This window comes from Pleurotus ostreatus (assembly GCF_014466165.1).
Source record: "Pleurotus ostreatus strain PC9 chromosome Unknown scaffold_2, whole genome shotgun sequence".
Taxonomy (NCBI): domain Eukaryota; kingdom Fungi; phylum Basidiomycota; class Agaricomycetes; order Agaricales; family Pleurotaceae; genus Pleurotus; species Pleurotus ostreatus.
Window position 1 is genome coordinate 3,854,468 of NW_023503157.1, and position 17,163 is coordinate 3,871,630.

The 17,163-nt window shown below is 49.8% G+C and overlaps 7 protein-coding genes across 7 annotated transcripts; 3 read left to right on the plus strand and 4 right to left on the minus strand.

Annotated features, from left to right (window-relative positions):
- Window positions 1-1,510: 1,510 nt before the first annotated feature.
- On the plus strand, window positions 1,511-3,045 carry PC9H_004245 (uncharacterized protein; the record flags this gene model as incomplete). Its single annotated transcript, XM_036773832.1, has 9 exons — window positions 1,511-1,597; window positions 1,650-1,679; window positions 1,735-1,782; window positions 1,840-2,135; window positions 2,190-2,457; window positions 2,518-2,589; window positions 2,650-2,721; window positions 2,771-2,883; window positions 2,952-3,045. 9 exons carry the CDS (start codon window positions 1,511-1,513, stop codon window positions 3,043-3,045), a joined length of 1,080 nt encoding a protein of 359 aa, XP_036635305.1.
- Window positions 3,046-4,909: 1,864 nt separating this feature from the next.
- PC9H_004246 (uncharacterized protein) lies at window positions 4,910-8,017 on the minus strand (the record flags this gene model as incomplete). The annotated part of the gene is made up of 11 exons (XM_036773833.1): window positions 4,910-5,164; window positions 5,220-5,392; window positions 5,481-5,700; window positions 5,820-6,007; window positions 6,067-6,547; window positions 6,602-6,717; window positions 6,800-7,104; window positions 7,159-7,266; window positions 7,319-7,392; window positions 7,450-7,742; window positions 7,801-8,017. The coding sequence occupies 11 exons, from the start codon at window positions 8,015-8,017 to the stop codon at window positions 4,910-4,912; spliced, it is 2,430 nt and encodes an 809-aa protein (XP_036635306.1).
- A 949-nt stretch (window positions 8,018-8,966) lies between these two features.
- PC9H_004247 (uncharacterized protein) lies at window positions 8,967-10,048 on the plus strand (the record flags this gene model as incomplete). The annotated part of the gene is made up of 6 exons (XM_036773834.1): window positions 8,967-9,098; window positions 9,155-9,194; window positions 9,259-9,405; window positions 9,456-9,705; window positions 9,771-9,882; window positions 9,947-10,048. 6 exons carry the CDS (start codon window positions 8,967-8,969, stop codon window positions 10,046-10,048), a joined length of 783 nt encoding a protein of 260 aa, XP_036635307.1.
- A 300-nt stretch (window positions 10,049-10,348) lies between these two features.
- PC9H_004248 (uncharacterized protein) lies at window positions 10,349-11,076 on the minus strand (the record flags this gene model as incomplete). The annotated part of the gene is made up of 4 exons (XM_036773835.1): window positions 10,349-10,589; window positions 10,642-10,701; window positions 10,754-10,966; window positions 11,027-11,076. 4 exons carry the CDS (start codon window positions 11,074-11,076, stop codon window positions 10,349-10,351), a joined length of 564 nt encoding a protein of 187 aa, XP_036635308.1.
- Window positions 11,077-11,566: 490 nt separating this feature from the next.
- PC9H_004249 (uncharacterized protein) lies at window positions 11,567-12,268 on the plus strand (the record flags this gene model as incomplete). Its single annotated transcript, XM_036773836.1, has 1 exon — window positions 11,567-12,268. The coding sequence occupies one exon, from the start codon at window positions 11,567-11,569 to the stop codon at window positions 12,266-12,268; it is 702 nt and encodes a 233-aa protein (XP_036635309.1).
- A 213-nt stretch (window positions 12,269-12,481) lies between these two features.
- Window positions 12,482-14,496, minus strand: PC9H_004250 (uncharacterized protein; the record flags this gene model as incomplete). The annotated part of the gene is made up of 10 exons (XM_036773837.1): window positions 12,482-12,550; window positions 12,608-12,986; window positions 13,051-13,123; window positions 13,172-13,289; window positions 13,339-13,363; window positions 13,414-13,504; window positions 13,558-13,657; window positions 13,707-13,817; window positions 13,872-14,151; window positions 14,213-14,496. The coding sequence occupies 10 exons, from the start codon at window positions 14,494-14,496 to the stop codon at window positions 12,482-12,484; spliced, it is 1,530 nt and encodes a 509-aa protein (XP_036635310.1).
- Window positions 14,497-14,872: 376 nt separating this feature from the next.
- On the minus strand, window positions 14,873-15,917 carry PC9H_004251 (uncharacterized protein; the record flags this gene model as incomplete). Its single annotated transcript, XM_036773838.1, has 6 exons — window positions 14,873-14,962; window positions 15,016-15,127; window positions 15,191-15,440; window positions 15,491-15,731; window positions 15,787-15,828; window positions 15,879-15,917. The coding sequence occupies 6 exons, from the start codon at window positions 15,915-15,917 to the stop codon at window positions 14,873-14,875; spliced, it is 774 nt and encodes a 257-aa protein (XP_036635311.1).
- Window positions 15,918-17,163: the final 1,246 nt, after the last annotated feature.

Below are 17,163 nucleotides of genomic sequence, written 5' to 3' on the forward strand. Positions count from 1 at the left end.
CCCAGAATCGTTGCTAGCAACGACTCGCGTGGTCGGTGGTGGTATTGTACCTTGGTAGCAGAGACTAGAGCAGCCTCAGAAGATTCAGTTAGATGCCACCCGAGGATTTATTACCGTTTGATATGGAGACCTTTAAAATGGAAGATTCTAAGCGTGAACTTTGGTAAAGCTTGAATCCTTGAAATGCTATTTTGCGATCATGATGTCCTTATGTACCAGGGCGGTATGTTTGGATTGACATGGCTGATGTATCGTTCCAATAACAAAGGCTTAGCTTACTACATCATCGGTATGCTTGTGGTCGTCAGCCAGAGCCTGACGGAGCTCACTGGTCGGAAACACAGCGTGCCTGACATCGCCAGGCGGTCTGGAGGCCTGGAAATATCCTTCATTAAAGATGTCAACCGCGACATACATGCAAAGTACATACCACGTCTTCGAGAAAGGTACCTGTCCATTCGAGGACGTGATATGTTCTTGAACATATTGATCCGAGAGCAAGCGATGGGAAGCGGAAGTTATGATGGAGCCGACCGCTTTCAGCTATGGCTGGCAATCACTTGCTTTATTGTTCCTGTCATGGTGCATCCTAGTCCATCCCCAGGAGCTTCATCATTATGCACGGTGATACATAGCGCGGTTGCCGGCCATAACGACCGTGCTCTGGGCCGATGCAAGTACGCGCAGGAAGGCGCAGGAAGGCGATCGCGACCAAGCCTAGTTCATCAACGCTTCGGCTGGGAAGAACACATATAAATTTCCCCAGTTGAAGCTGTTCCGAGATTTCCACACGGCGTGGAGACACTTTGTGATGCTTGGGCTGGGGACAGGCAGATGGAGGCTTCGAGCTGAGCGGAATTTTCCATGGTTTGATTGCGAGGGGAACGCCAGTGATGGACATCAAATGTTTCTAAAGGCGTGACAGCGTCCATATGTCAGGGCTCCAGTACACATCAGAACAGGACCAGCTGGCCGTGGCCGGCACGCTTGTACTGACTCTACTAGTCTCCTACCCTGTAAGAATTGTGAAAGGGATGAAAATTGAAATATTCACCGTTCAATAAGAATCAATTCAGCCTGAGAACGGCCATAATGGCGTTAATAAACGAGCACTGTACTGGGACCGGGCGATCGTTATTGACCGTGGGAAATTCGCATGAGGACAGCCCTGGAGTTTCGCATCAAATCCAGAATTGTCCTCTCTCACCGCGACTCTACTCTCGATTGACTCTCCCGCCCTTTCTTTCCTTTTTATTTCTTGCTAGTTTCTTGTCTGCCCGCAACAACCGCTCTTCGGTTCACCTTCTTTCACCGCCCGCCCGCCCGATAACCGGACATACTTGTATCTGAGACTACCGGCGACCTGGAAAGCTTAAAGTGCATCAGTGGCAAATTTCCCGACGCAATCGCCCCCAGAGCTTTTTAGCGGCGGATTCCACCTCAACCTTCCCCACCACTGGCCCACTCGTTAAATATTTGAATTCTGTAAACGTATCGCCAGCCATTCACCATGGGCGGTTGCATGTCGGCACCAGGTGTTCCTGTGACGGAGCAAGAGAAGGCGATGAACCGAGAAGCTGAAAAGCAACTCAGAGAGGTTAGTCCTATGATTCTCAGAGCTTCGAGACTCAGGCTTACAACCCATATAGGCGAAGGCCAAGCTCGAAAAGCAAGTGAAGGTGAGTACTCACAACTACCTCAGCGTTCATAACTGGAACCGACCTGGGCGGCAAGGTGCTGCTGTTGGGTTCTGGTGACTCTGGGAAGTCGACAATATTGAAGGTTAGCTTCATCATAGCCCACTCGTCCGCCATGCGTTATCTGAGACCGTTCGATTAGCAAATGCGTGTCATCCATCATGTGCCATTCTCTGCACAGGAAATCGAGATATTCCGGCAGCTTGTATTCAGTAACTTGACTGTTGGGCTCAAATACGTGCTCGATGCGATGCAGGACATGGATCTCAAGGTCTCAGAAGAGAACGTTCCGCATGTGGAGTTGATCGAAGAACCTGTAGACATCCGAGACGGCGACCCTTTCCCTCTGAACTATCTGGAGCCTCTGAAATCACTCTGGTCGGATCCAAACGTTCAGCGAGCTTGGGAACGTGGAAATGAGGCCGCCTTGCCGGAAAAGTATGTTCCTTGTCTGCAAACGTTTGTTTGCGGGTTACTAATTTCCGCTATCAGTTTGTTGTATTTCTTTGACTCGCTCGACCGCCTTTTCGACCCGGAATATCAACCCACTGAGTCCGACATCATACAATGCCGCGCTCGCACTACAGGAATCACGGAAACTACGTTCCAATTAAAGGATCACGAAATGTTGATGGTGGATGTCGGCGGACAGAAGAGCGAGAGACGGAAATGGATACATTGCTTTCAGGACGTCACCAGCATATTATTCTTGGTCAGCTTAAGTGGTTATGATCAATGTCTTGTGGAGGACAAGGATGCGGTAAGTCGTTCGACCTTCATGGCAGTTACTGGTGTTGATGTCTATTCTTATTTTGATCAGAATCAGATGCAAGACGCAATGACGATATGGGATTCAATATGTCACTCGCAGTGGTTTAAGCAAACATCAATAGTATGCCCATTATGAATCGTCTCCGACTCGAGGACGTCTTTCTCACTTAATGTTTTACAGATACTCTTCCTCAATAAAAACGATCTTTTCCAACGGAAAATACCCACTTCCGATATCAAGAATTTTTTCCCAGTGAGTGTCGTTGATATGTATCACATCAGAAGCCTGATGCTCCCATCAGGATTACGAAGGTGAACCGGGCGATGTACGAGCGGGCCGCGATTATTTCAAGAAAAGGTTTGCACGGTTGGCGCAGAAGGCTGGACGTTCGAAGGAGCGTGAGATCTACATACAGTGCGTAGCGCCCCTCACTGTCTTCGTTCCCCTCCCCCATTCTCCCGTGGTTGCTAATACTTGCTCAGTATAACGACCGCCACGGATACAGCTATGTTGCGGGTGGTCATGGCTGCAGTAGAAGGTTCGCATTTCGTCTCTCTCAAAGTTGATCCTGACTAATCGTATCTTTACAGAGTGAGTGTTCCTTTTTGATTGCCCCCACCCCGTCATGCGCTTTATATCTTCCACACTGTACGCTTAACAATGGTTTCCCCCTTTCATTTACCACCGCCTGCTTTAGCATCGTTCTACGCTCAAATCTCGAAGTTGCGGCTCTCATATGATATTGTTCTATCTTTATTCTCTATATGATCACATCTTCCCCATCTTAAATGGATTCCATACGACGACCTACCCCATCGCAATTTCTCTCGCTCTCATGCAATGGATCCATATATCTCTAATCATAATCGGCCGCCCCACCTGTACCTTTTCATGATCATACTTTTTCCCTTCCTTCGTTTCCTTTGCATCGTCGCTCCTGTTTACTTTTTGCTGATGATTCACTTCTTTCCTCCCCCATTGATCGCATCGCTTCCTACGCATGTCTCTTCTTTCCGATTCTCCGGATTACCTTGCTGTCGTATCCCCTGGCGTCCCACCTGGAATGTACATCGCTGTCATCCTTCCGCCGACTATTTATAGTGCTGTCGTAAGCAAAAATGTGAGTGGTTGTTACAAGCCATCAAACTTCAGGCGGTGATTGTCTCACAAAACAAATGCTAATGCTTCGTTGTTTGATCTCCGATCTAGATCCGGACGATAATGTTGTAGGCCGTTTGAACTCGCTGTGGCGCCTCGATCGAGCGGACAAGACATTGGAGCGGATTGACATGGTCCCTCCGACGGCTTTCGTGCTTTCTGGATTTGCCAAGGATACACCGACCCCCATGCCTATGCCCCTTTCATGATTGGAAACGTTTCTGTTGTTTTTCTCTGGATGGAGGATACAGGTCTTTTCGAAGCTGTTACGAATTTCGTAGCTGCTCCCTTTCCCTGTGTGCAAGCAACACTTTCGCTGTCTGTATAATACTATGCATTCACCCCAAGACATTTCTGCTTCGGGGCTTATTTTATCAGCCTCATTTTTTTATTTCGTTATTCCGCTTTCATCTACTCTACTCTACTCTCTCGTTGCTTTCCAAGTTCAATTTCTCCTTCGCATTTCGCAATTGCTTCGACGCTATTCCCCATACTTCATCACCGTCTGTATGATAACTCACTCCATCATTTTATACGCACATCCGACCTAAAGTTAGGGTATTATGATAGATAAATGTGCAGCACAGCTCTGCACAGGTATGCTAGAGAAAACTTTGCAGGATATGAGACTCAGGCCCCGTGAATTCGTCACAATTAGAGGGATGCGGCAACTAAAATTAGCGCTGGTAGGCTAGTGCCTGATGCCTCCGGGCCCTTGCGTTCCTTGCGGCGTCAACTAAGCTGTAAATGGCTGGCGGAAACGAGCAGGGCCGCAAGCCGATTCATGAAATGAATAAATTTTGCATCCGTTTTCACCATATTGGATCGCCCTCAGCCTCCCGATTAATCCTTGCGAGTCTAGAATTCGACTCTCGGAACCTTTTGCCGACGTTGATTTTATCGAAAAGCGTTTGACCGTGAATTGGTTAGCGCGGTGTTCCAAGACAATCCACGACTCGCCGCCGCCTGTTTTCCTTCCTCATTATCTACCTGCCCCGGTCGTGGGTGTGATACGCAAACATCGGGGGCCGGCACTGTCCAGCGACAAGCATCTTGGGAAAATCTCACCCCTTAACTCTGTTCTAATTTTTGACGATATTTGTGATCATCAATTATTCGACCATGCGCACCCGTACCCGGACGTTGAAAAGCTCCGTACATGGCGGTGAGCAACCATAGGTACAGTCAACCATCAGTAATTGTACAACCATCAGTAATTGTATATGTTGGAAATTCAAATTCGAAATACTCGACAAAGTCACAAGCTTCCAAGCTCAAGCGCTCAAGCAAGATACCTGAATAGCTTCTTGTCTTTCAAATCCCTGGCCAGGTACTCCATCTCCACTAACGCCTCAATACGTTGCTTGATCACCTGGACATCGGGCACGAAGTGGCTCTTTACAGAGTTGATCGTTTCGGCAGTGAGTTCCTCGATCTTCATCTCTTTCCGGCCCTTCATGATGCGCACGACAGCAGCGTCGAGGTAGTGCTTCCTGTCGCCTTCAATGGACGCGTTCGTCCGTTTGGATTCTTCGGGCTACGAAAGGGGGTAGAGTGAGTGCTAACCAAAGCATCGGGGACGGGCGACTTACAGATACCTTCGCCTGAATGGAGTTGATGTGTACTTTTGGACGGGGATCGCTGAAGTCAGCGTTGAACCGAAATACGTCTGTGTCGGCCACATCTCGGCCTGGCGGGACCTTCTTTAGAACTCTCAGCTTCCCGCACGCCAGGCTCTGCAACGTCCGCCTCAGCTCCGCGTCCTCTGCGTAAATGATACAGTCAGACACGTTGACGAATGTTTAATAGTTTGATATGTACGAGGACATGTGAAACGGTAGCAGAAGACTGACCTAATAGTATTTGCTCCTTTATATCCACGAAGGATATCTCGTCGACATCGTTGAACATCAGCAATATGATGGCCTGATATAAACTGACGGACAGCTCCTTGGGACCGGGGTCGAAGCGCCCTTTCAATGTCGCAGTGCCTAACGCGTGGTCCCAGTTCAAGATACGACCTTGGTGTTTCTTCTTGTAATAATCGGTGAATGTCTGCAGGTCCTCTTGCATCTGCACGCGAAACACACATTGTCATGAAGATGCAGTTGTGACATGTAACATATTGCAAACAGTAAGAACGGTATAGCAAGTGAGTAGATGAGAGAACGGGAGAGGGCTGCGCTGCGAACCTGAGGGAGGAGATCGATAGTGGTTTTCGGGACGGCGAACGGCCATGCGCTACGCTGGAGGACCATCGCGGTCAAGGACCTCCCAGCGCTCTCGGCGCTGAGTGAATCATGGAAATCACGCATCATGTCCCGCGACAGCGACAGATCCTTGAACATATCCTCCGCCATCCCAAATTCGGCGTCGTATTCTATGGCGGGACCCAGGTTCAGCCAACGCGCAATGCAGATAAGGGAGATCCAAACATACGATCTTTAAGCTTCTTGAGCATGTCTTTCTCGATATCATCTGACGCGCTCTTCTCCAGGAGCAGCCGCTTCGCAAGCGCGCGGTGATAGAACGTCCTGAAGACATCCTTGTCGTCAGTGTACCTGTACAGCCCTAACACCGACTCCAACAGCCTTGTGTACTCCGCGTCGCTGCTGGCCCCTTGCCCCTTGCGCATGAGCTTATCGAGATGTTTGGCAATGAGCTCAGCAGGCTTGTTTCGTCTGGCTTTGAAGCCCGCGCGGAATCCTTCGTCAGAAGCTTGGAAGAACTCCTTGTTTGGTATGGGGGTAGACGAAGAGGTAGACGTGGCGGCGAGCCCGGGTTGAGATGTGGGTGGGGTTGAGACTTGATCCACGAATGACGTGGTGACCGCTCTGTCCATATCCTTCTTCAGCTCTAGGAGCCTCATGACCATGTTATCTTCCATCTGCGTGTCGGTCACGATTTGTTTCGCTTTGTCCTACGCGTCGGTGAGACGAGGTATCGAAGTGGAACGAGGTAGCAGAGCACGTACGGACACGTATTTGCGGAAGGATAGCTTCAACAAATGTTGTACGCCTACTTTGGTGAAGAGCTTGTACATCTTGCCTAGTGTCGCAGTGTCCATCTCGGCCAAGGAGCTTCTCAAGGCTGATATACGGTAAGGATGATGAAGAATGAAAGGGTAGATGAATAAGCAAGTTCTATGGCTCGTTAACATACACAGTCGTACCTTCGTTCGCCAACCATTCCCCTCTTCCCTCCATGAGCGCCCTCTCCGTCGTCTCACGCACGACGCTCCAGCTGCTAACACACAGTACCTCCTTACACAGAGCAACCTCGTAGTCGATCCTCCTATCTACTTGCTTAAAGAACTCTTTGGCGTTCTTGATGCTTGCGGCCTGCTCCCGCGACTCATTCAAGTAGAATTCTTTCGTAAACTCCAAATAGTGTATCTCCAGGCTCGCGTACTCATGGTGAGTCGTTAGGTGAGAGACGACGTTACTAATGAGCGTACGGTTCGTTTCGTTCGTCATCCTACATGTGTGTGTCAGTGCGAGGGCAAAGGCAAGGGCAAGGGCAAGTGCGTACCATAGACCGCGTTCTGCGTTTATGACATCCTTTACGCCGCTATGAAGTTTCAAGACAATCACTCGATCGCTTAGGATCCGATCGCCGAATTTAGTGAACGCAAGCTCGCTGGTTGCGTGTCAACCGAGTTGCAATGAAATGTAAATGAGTGAGAAATCACCGTATGGATTGTAGGCTGGGGTTGGGTTTGACATGGACTTGGTCCAAGTACGTGAACAACGAGGATAAAAGTGCCTAAAGCACACTGCGATCAGCACCTGGCTACAATCGTCATGCCTGACAGGGACGCACAATCTGCTTCTCAAACCATGCACAGCACTCGACGAAGTTACTCAGCCACTGGATGTGCTCCTGTTCCGCATCGAGCTGTGTGAGCAAGGCGCCAAAGCACTTTTCGACTTCCAATATGACATCTTCGTATAATCCGTCGCCCAATTCGGCGTCACACACCATTGCGCGGCACATGTCGTAAATTCCGACAAAGCTCAGCGGGAGCTCCGGATATTCCGTGGGGTTCTTGCTCAGCAGGACTCGGAGGCAGCGTTTGAGCAGAACGAAGGAGTCCCTCGCCAGTGGCTGCTCGACTAAGTCACGCACAGGCTTTCAATAGAGCCAACAAGCGGTGGGCTGGGATGGGCGTACCATTATACCCCACGAGCTTGATTTGAAAGGGACCCGTGGAAGCAGAGGGTGCTCCTTTGGAGGTTCTTGAGGCCGAAGCAGAGTCGAGATCGGACTCCAGGCGAGGGGCCTTTCTGGCGGTCAATTCGTCGTCGTTGTTGCCTGTTACGCTGGATTTGAACGATGTCAGGCCATTGGATGTTTGAGGCAAGGTAAGCAAGGTGTATACATTCGCCATCGTCGTTGTCTGCTATCCTTGGCGTTAGCGGGGAGCAGGGACGGGCGATAGTCACGTGTCCGACGATCAATTTCCACGGTTAGACTCTTTCACTGAACGAAATTGAGAAGACGACTTAGAGTTACAGAGAGTAGAAGAGACATTTGGCGTTCACTGACATCGCTCAACCTCATTGTCATATCGGTCAACATGTACGCGCCCCTTACGGCTATGGTGTGATTCAACTCAGTAATGGGTGACGAGAATAATCTCATTTCTAGTAAGTACTGGCTCCTGGATAAATCGAACTCGTCGCTGAGTTTTTTTGTGCTGCTTCCCATTCAGATTTAAGATACAGCCCATGTCTATGCTGAGACAACGCAGCTGGTCAGCTGGTGCACTTCTCACCGCGAGCGATGGAGAAACTCAACGTTCCTTGTCAGTACTTGCTATACATACGTGACAGTAAGATGTCACTTTCGTGATGACACCAGACTTCACTCCCAATTGCTCAGGTTGATTCGAATACCTTTCGTACGCGTGAGAGGTCACGTATAGGAATCTGCGTCCTTCACGGGCAATGCCCTTCGAAGGAATAGTTGCACCAAGGCGGCAGTGCTCACAACATGGCGTAGGCATCTGTTCGCTTGACTGACCATGCTTCTGAAGTTCCAAACCCTTCATGCCGACATTTCCTGCCCTGGAGCACTGGTTCTACCCGCATGTTGAACGAAGGCGACTCAATGTATGTCGCAGAAGACGACATCTGCCGTAACACTTGGGTCACTCAAAAACCGACTTTCAGTTGCTCCAATGACCCCGTGCTGTAGTGTGCTGTGATCGCCGCTTGTTTGAACCGAATTATGTTTCTGTCAGAAGCAATGGGACACGGAGGATCACAACCCCCGTCCACAGGACTCGTATATATGGTGATCCTACCGCTCTCCTCGAAACTCATTCACCACCTACGATGTTTAAGCTGCAAACGGTCCTCAACTTGGCGCTCCTTGTTTGCGGTGCCGCTGCACTGTCCGTATCCTCGAATGAGAGGATGGCAAGGATGCTGCCCAGTGACGGTCAAGTAGCTTTCAACCCTAAGCTAGTGAGTTTGCCTCCTCTCTATGCTGAATTGGTTCGGCTGATGGCTGGCCTTCGTAGAACCAACAAGTATTCGGCACAGGATGCCTTGTTTTTGCTGGTAAATTTGGCATGGGAACTAGGCTGGGTACTTGCGTGACTGATTAAATCCATATTGCTGTTAGATGCCACCCTTACGTTGAACGGTATCACCCGCAATCTCACAAGGGTATCTGAACAAGGCAATACTGCCATCACGTACTCAGTAAATGAAGGGTGGCCACCGCCAGGTTCAACTACGAATGCTATAGCTTATGCTAAGTCCGGAAGAAGTCAGTGTTTCTCTGCGCGCGCCGCGACTCGCTCTAAAGCACTATCACAGCATCCGGGCAAACGTTCACAGATGAGATCAAGTGGCTAGGAAGGATCAACCAACTCTATGCCCAGGGTAGATTCAACAACCTTAACTGGATCGTCTTCCAAGGGGTCGCAAATAAGATGCACATCGCCTCCACCGCCTACTTTGCCAATGTCTTGCTCCCTTTGCTCCGCGTCGGAAATGTGGAAGCTTGTAAGACCCAGTTTAGAAACAACAAGATCCCGCTCATTGTCGCCCAAGCGAAATATTACGTGTGCGTAAACTTGGATCCTTGAGTTGTCCTTTTGCGAGCTGATGGTGACATGTGTGTCGTTATAGCGATAATTTCCAAGTCCTGCATTCTGACCTTCACCCCGGGAATGTCCTCTGGGACGATCAAGCTACATCCCCCACTCTGATCGACTGGGGAACTGCGAAGGATACCCCGTCCGTACGTCTATCCCATGTCCGACCCGGCCATTCCGCCAACAGCGCTCATGTCTGCGTTCTCTTAGTGGACCACAGCTGTGGCAACTCAGGTCACCAATCAAGTCGAATTTTCTCATCTGACGGGCTCTGAGGCCATCTGCGTGGACCTCTCTGAGCCAGCTCCTTGACGCGTATCGCTTCCTGTACCATTCCTATCGATGTAGGTTTCTTCATCAAGACATTGTACTTGCATCAACCCAAATCTTCGATGTGTATTGCCATTGTACATCGTATGCCCCACGGCAGGAAGAATGAGTCGCGATATTACGCAATGCTCTTCACCTCCTGGCTGCCGACTCAGAAGTTCGAAGCAGAATTCTCGCCAAGTATATATCTTGAATCTGAGTTTCGGGCTACCAACTCACTTGAGTAATCAAGCTCAAGTCTCAAAAGCCAACCGGGTATCAGCTGATTTGACAACGCACGTCCTACTCCCGCTTGCGTGTGCGCCACTGGGGGTGGAGGAGCTGCAACAAGCGGCTATGGCTAGGGCAACTCGGTTCCCCTAGGTGTGGCCCGTCTTGCCTACCCAATTTGTGCTGCGGTCTTGCCGGAGGCTTCGGTCGCGGGCGTTCTCTCTCATTCCCTTTGTCTCGATACTCAACGGGGCCGCCAACGCGCCATTGCAAGACGCCTCTGTCTTCTTCTACCATTCTTTCTAATTTTGTCCTGTCGAAACAACCGACTCAGCTCCCACATTTCCATAAAGCCCCAGACTCACCGTGTATCTATTGTGTCGTCGTTCATTATGCTAAGTAGGGCTGCGGATGGCTTCGCCCCTCTGCGCAGTGATCAGATGGGGTAGACTTGTGAAGGATAAGTATATGACTGACGAGTCAATTCTTTCCGAGTTGATGACTGTGGATGTCGAAGCATTCAGGTCGGCATGCCTCAACTTCTTATCGCATCTGTCGTTCATCTCCTCGAGAATACCGGCATCCAGTACAGGGGGCACCCCTAATTTACTGTCGATCCTGTCCTCCTCATCCCCGCCCACTGCAGCTTTTGCATTCGACAGGTAGTAATCTCCGTTCATATCTCCCTCGCTAGAGAATCCACAACCCTTCAAACCCAATCCCAAACACAGAGATAATGCGATAACTCACTCGGTAACAGCTTCTGTATTTTCTTCGTGCTTGTCCTCTTTCACTATCATCGTTTTTGACGTTTGTGGTATCAATGATTGAGATACTCTTGACGGGGCTTCTTATAAGGATATCAGGTCGAGGCAGTGAAGGACCGATTTACTGCATTGCTATTATTAGTAGTAGCTGTTATCTCTGTATTGCACTTCCAGTCAAGCTGCGGTGCTGCCTTCCGGTCTGGGCGATGGCACTTCTCGAAACATCCATGGATGATTCCACTTACGTCTGTGTGTACAAACATACAAGTACGATCAACCAGTAAGTTACATTGACCTGATTGCAATGTTGCACGGGGATAGACACCGACCGAGTGGAAGTGGCAAGCAATGGCACTGCGTCTCCAATTTCGTCTCGACTCATCAACAAGGCGGTGTGGGCGCACATAATCTTGTTGCTGGAGCTCCTCAAGATTCACTAGATAAACGTAGGATAACTGATGTTGGGTTATTCACATCCATCCCTGGCCAAGACGTAAACTAGCCACTTACCTTTCATCAGAACATGGCCACCTACTCTGCATTTCTATCCAGTTTGGCCACCGCTCCTCGGCCACCGCTCCTCGGCCACCGCTCCTCGGCCACCGCTGGCCACCAGCGAGGTGTATATAAACCCTACCTCTCACTCTCTGTTTGCCTACAACGACCCTCCAAGCGACAATCATCTCCCTACGAACAACATCTAAGAATGAATCCCTCCTCATACTCTTCTTCTTTCGGAAAACCCTGTACCAGGACTGGGCCCATCGAGTTGCGCGATGACCGACGCATGGAGCAAGAATCCCTCGTCTGGATCAGTATAATTGTCATCCCGCCGCAGCGATCCCGTAACAGCCAATTCATCACGGCCCACGACCCTCACTGGTGCCTATCTTGGGACCTTTCCCTCCAACACGTTCGCGCTGGGAAACCGAGCCCTCAACGTCGCTTGCACAATGCCGAAGACGCAATTTACAGCCCGAGGATTGAGTGCTCAAAGATCGACGAGGCCATACAGCACGCTCACTCGATGCAGATGGTCTATCCGATCAAGGAGCTGAGCCTCAAGCAAAGAGCCCATCTAGAAAACATTGCGGCGGCCACTGGGTCCAATGGGAGTTGCCGGGAGTGGTGTTTACGAGTTTTGCGACAGGCGATGCTTGCAGGATTATTCACCGAGCAGGAGATTAGCCAGGCAAAGTATATGGCTGAGGCGGCCCACGTTTAATGATGTCCAACGCCATCATGGATCCAGAAGGCCGCACGTACATTTCAAAGCTCGAAAGCTCCAATATTTATAGAATTTCGGATTGTCAACTCATGCAGATATCTGTGACTCCTCTCCTCCCATACTCCTCTTGTGTGGTGTTCCGTCGCTTTAAATAAATTCAGATTGCAAACCTAGATACGCTAACTTAGTTTCCCGGGAACTTCCACTTCCCTACAAAGGATTTCCAGCCAGCCAGCGTTGAACCATCTCCAAAGACTCCTTCGGTTTATCGTACGGTACCTTATAAAAGTCTCGGTCAACAGGACCAAAGGAAAATTGGAAACAAGATGCCCTCACCATGTGCCCGGCTGCTTCGACGGTGGCGAACGTCAGGCCCTTGGCGCTCCGAGTCTTACCAGCACTCTTTCCATCAACTACCCAATCCCTCAACGATTGCTTATTGAACTCTTCCTTTCCACTCCAATCCATGGCCAATGTCCACCTCTCATTCCCTACCCAGTTACAGATCCAATCATACGACCCGACGTAAATGAGCACGCGGACGTTTCGTTCTAGAAGTGCTGCGACATAGTCGACTGTCGGATGGAGCGAGTCAAGAGCTACGCCAAACGCAGTGGCGACAGAATTGTTGCAGGACGAGAAATTGGCCGTTACCGAGGGATCGACGCCGAGGACGTCTCGAACCTCGGGTTGATCGAGGTAATGACCAATGTGTCTTGAGACTGGCATAAGAAATGGACCACACAATGCATACTGACGGAGGGAATATTCAAGCTCACCGGGTGATGGGGTAGCAAAGCGTCTCTTCTATCTTGCCCTCACAATCCTTGCTAATGTCGTAGGGGTTCTTGCCTTATCGGATTGAACTATCATGTCCGAAGATACAGATGACACACTAACCAGAAGCAAAGAACGGCGTTTCAATGGCAGTCGTGCAGAGTATGGTCGCTGCATTGCAATCAATTGCGTCGAAATGGTCTATGCATGCACTCTGGAACCATTTGGTGCAGCGTGGTACCTGATAGGCCGTCAACACTCAGCGCTTTGAGGCCGTCGACCTTACTCACCATCTGCTTCATAGCCACACATGAACTATATAACAATGTGAGTGGATGTATTCATCATCCTACGACGCGACTGACCTGATGTCGTTGATAGGCGCGACCGACGCATGGGAGCACTGAAAATCAACATAAGACGTTGTCATGCTGAAGGCGTCCGTGAATCCATTTCCTTCAAGACGATCAGCAGCAGCTCCTAACAAATCGGTGAATCGTCAAAGTCACCTATCATGACGGAAGTAAGGTTAATTGGTGTCAAGCCCTGCCCCAGGAGCTTTGCGTTTTGGTCATACACAGCCGCTGCGAAAACGGGGAGGTATCGGCCCTAATGATGACATCAAGTAGTTGATTCCACAGAAGTTCGGGAGCCTTACACCATACGATTCACCGGCCATGTGGAAGCCCCTGCCCTTGAACTTGGTGAAATTCTCAAAGAAGATAGCAACGAAGGCGGCGATATCCTTTGCCGCTTCCTCAGTCGTGCTCTAACATTCATATGAGATGAAGTAGCAGATGATTACATTCGCGAACAGGCTTACAACTGTCTCGCCGTAGTCTGCATACGAGAAGCCCACACCGATTGGTTGGTCAATGAAGAATATATTTGCGTTAGAGTTCCAGGCTTCGGGGTGGAATTTGGCTCCGTCCTCGTCAAGCACACGACAAGGTCCAAGCTCCATGAATAATCCGAGAGACGAAGAGCATCCAGGGCCGCCGTTTGTCCAGAATATGACATCGTCCTTGGTCGGATCGTTTCTACTCTCGAAGAAATAGAAGAACAAATGTCGGGCTTCGATGTCGATATAACCTGTGTACGACCTATTTTCAAAACCAGTCACAATCAACGTACATAGCACAGAACCACGTATACTCACTTCACTGTTTTGTCGCACCATTTATGCTCTTGGCTCGAACACTGTACTTTGGGAAAGCTGGATGAGCCAAGATCGTGAACTCATCTTCTGACAGAACATCTAGCGTCTCCAACGGGGTAAACAATCCATTGTCGTAGTTTTTATGATACTGCGGAACTGCAGAGCCGTCTCGGGCCGCCCATCTGGCGGGTGACTCTAGTGGTTGCTGCATAGCGGAGGCACCATCCAACCCCGCTCCTAAGATCGCCGCCCCCACAAACAGTAGCGTCTTGGTTGATAGCCTGAGCATCGTCGAGCCCAAACGTCGAAGTGGTTCAGAGATAACCGTGGACAGTGGGAAGTTCAAACTTTCAACGTCCCATGTGCTTCTCTGGCGCTGTGTGAAAACCCTCTATTGCGTCGTGCGGGGCGCACGTTAAAAATCTTGGGTGTTGAGTATGATGTTACACAAGAACTTGAAATCGAGTTGATCGTCACAGTGGGTGGTGAGTGGTGCATGTCTCAAACCTGGAGTCCGTGACGATGCTTCTACCTTTGCTTAGGCTACGAATATATGTAGGACCAGGAGGAACATGTCTGTTACGAGAGAATTTGGGTCGATTCAACAAGTCCGCCGCATCAAGAAAATGGGACTACAAAGGTACATGTAGCAAGTTCGTTATAAGTTAGGCGAGGCTAACGCAAATCCTCTCAGAGCCTGTTAAATGAGAAAATTCGACTTGGGCTGTTACTTCAGCTGCCACAGCTATGGTCCACTAAGGGGAGAGTTCTTCAGTGGGGTAGTAGGTCATCAAGGCTGAAAACACACCGTCAAGACTTCTTTGGCAGAACCCCAGTCAATGAGAGTAGGCGCCGTCGCTTGCATGTCCCACAGAATGTTACCAGGCTGTAGGTCAGTATGGAGGACTTGAAAGGTATCGCTATGATAAATGTATGGCATGGTCAGCTCGCAGGGATGCGGAACCGGAATTAACTGAACATACACATAGTACTTCGCTTGTGCAACAATCAACGGAATCTTGTTGTTTTTAAACTGGGTCTTGCATGCGTCGACATTCCCTTGGAGGAGGTACGGGAGTAAAACAGTCGCAAAGTAGGTGGTGGCGGTGATGTGGACTTTGTTTGCAACCCCTTGGAAGACTATCCAGTTGCGATTATTGAAGCTCCCGTTGGCAAATAGCTGGTGGATCTTTCCTAGCCACTTGATCTCATCCGTGAATGTTTGCCCAGGTGCTTGGGTGGGTCAGAACGAGTTACAGCGATGCGAACAGTAAACCACCGACTTTTTCCTGACTTCGCATATGCTATCTCATTGGTGGTTGAACCTGGGGGTGGCCAGCCTCCGTCTACCGAGTATGTGATGGCAGTATTCCCTTGATCTGACACTAACGTGAGATTGCGAGTTATACCGTTCAATGTAAGGACAGCATCTAGGCCACATGGGGGTTCAGAGTAGTCACGCAAGCGGTCTAGCTTCATACCAGCAAAGGCGAAACGTCCTGTGCTCCCTAACACGAATTGGTTCTACGAGGGCTACTATTAGCAAAAATCGCGTAATATCCCAAGGGCGGACACTCACCGGCTTAGGGTCGAAAGTTACTTGGTCTTCGTTTACAACGCTCTTGCGGTCGGATCATTGGCAGATACGGCTAGCGCTGCAGCGCCGCAAACAAGGAACAGCGAGCTAAGGATCAGTCGCAGACTCGACATTGTGGGTGAATGAGTTGAGGGAAAAGAGATGGATATATATATGCAACCTCGGGACAGTGCCTTGTTCTTTCGTATCCTGACACTTCTGGGCAAGTTGCTTCTGGGAAGAATAAATAGAAGAACGGAGATTACGACCTACGCTGAACGATTCGAAGTTGGTCCTCGAGGTAACCCAAGTGCGACGACGACGTCTTGCTGGCTTCGCTCAGGGCGCGAGTAGAACCAGCCTACATAAAGGGCCGGAGCTCGCTCAAGCTAATAGATGCATACGGCTTCGTAAGGTTGCAATGTGCACTGCTGCCTATGTGACCGTTTGGTACATTCGCCCGAGAGGCATAGGCTTGTTTGTGTACGAGATATGCCGCCTACCCCTTACGCGCACGGAGAATATTCAAGGAACCTTGAAGTATCAGGTCAGATTGATGTCGTTATTCGGAAAACGCTACTGTCCAGTACCTATTGTCGTCGGATACGCTTGCTGCGATTGCCTTGCCTGTACTTACCCCGCGTGCCGCGGAGCTGAAAAGTGCACCTGCCGCGTCATTTCACTCTAGCGGGTGCCATAAGGTCCCATCTTCAATTTTGGTGTGAATGGAAGCAGTGCGAAGGGGCCTACGATATTGCTGCGGGTTCTGAAGTGAAACCAAAGCAGGTCGGTGACCGTCCTGTGTATAGAGTTTCTCTCCAAAAGGGATGTCGGTGGAAGAGCTTGGACGTTGGAAAGATGATCATAGACGTACGAGAAGTTTCATAATTCCAACTTCGTGCTCATCTGTTCACGGCTAATACGGCGGCGGAAAATCCGTCCATATCTCTGCAATCGCGTCGTCTGCCGCGTTTACTAAGTATATGAGCGCTGTGAATGACACCCAAGCTTGAATGTTGATGTGACACGGGCACAAGAATTTCTGTATGCATATACACAATCAGAACATCATTGGGTGCTCATCCTAATCATCTGAGTCATCTGTCATCCAGAAGGTCTGACCGTCCCAGCTGATACAATCCATCTAGCCTTCTGACGGTACCTCCCGCGATTTTGCATTCACGAATCTTCAAGACCTCGATGGGTATGTGGAGATCCACGCGTTCTTGAAGGAGCATTTCCACCGATAATGCGAAATCTTCGCGGCTATCGAAGTCGCAATTTAGGAGAGTCAGCTGTTTGAGCTGCGGGAAAGGGGGTTGGTCTTCGTCGGATGATTTCAACAGAGCTGTTAGGGCGACCACCCCAAACCTCACGGTC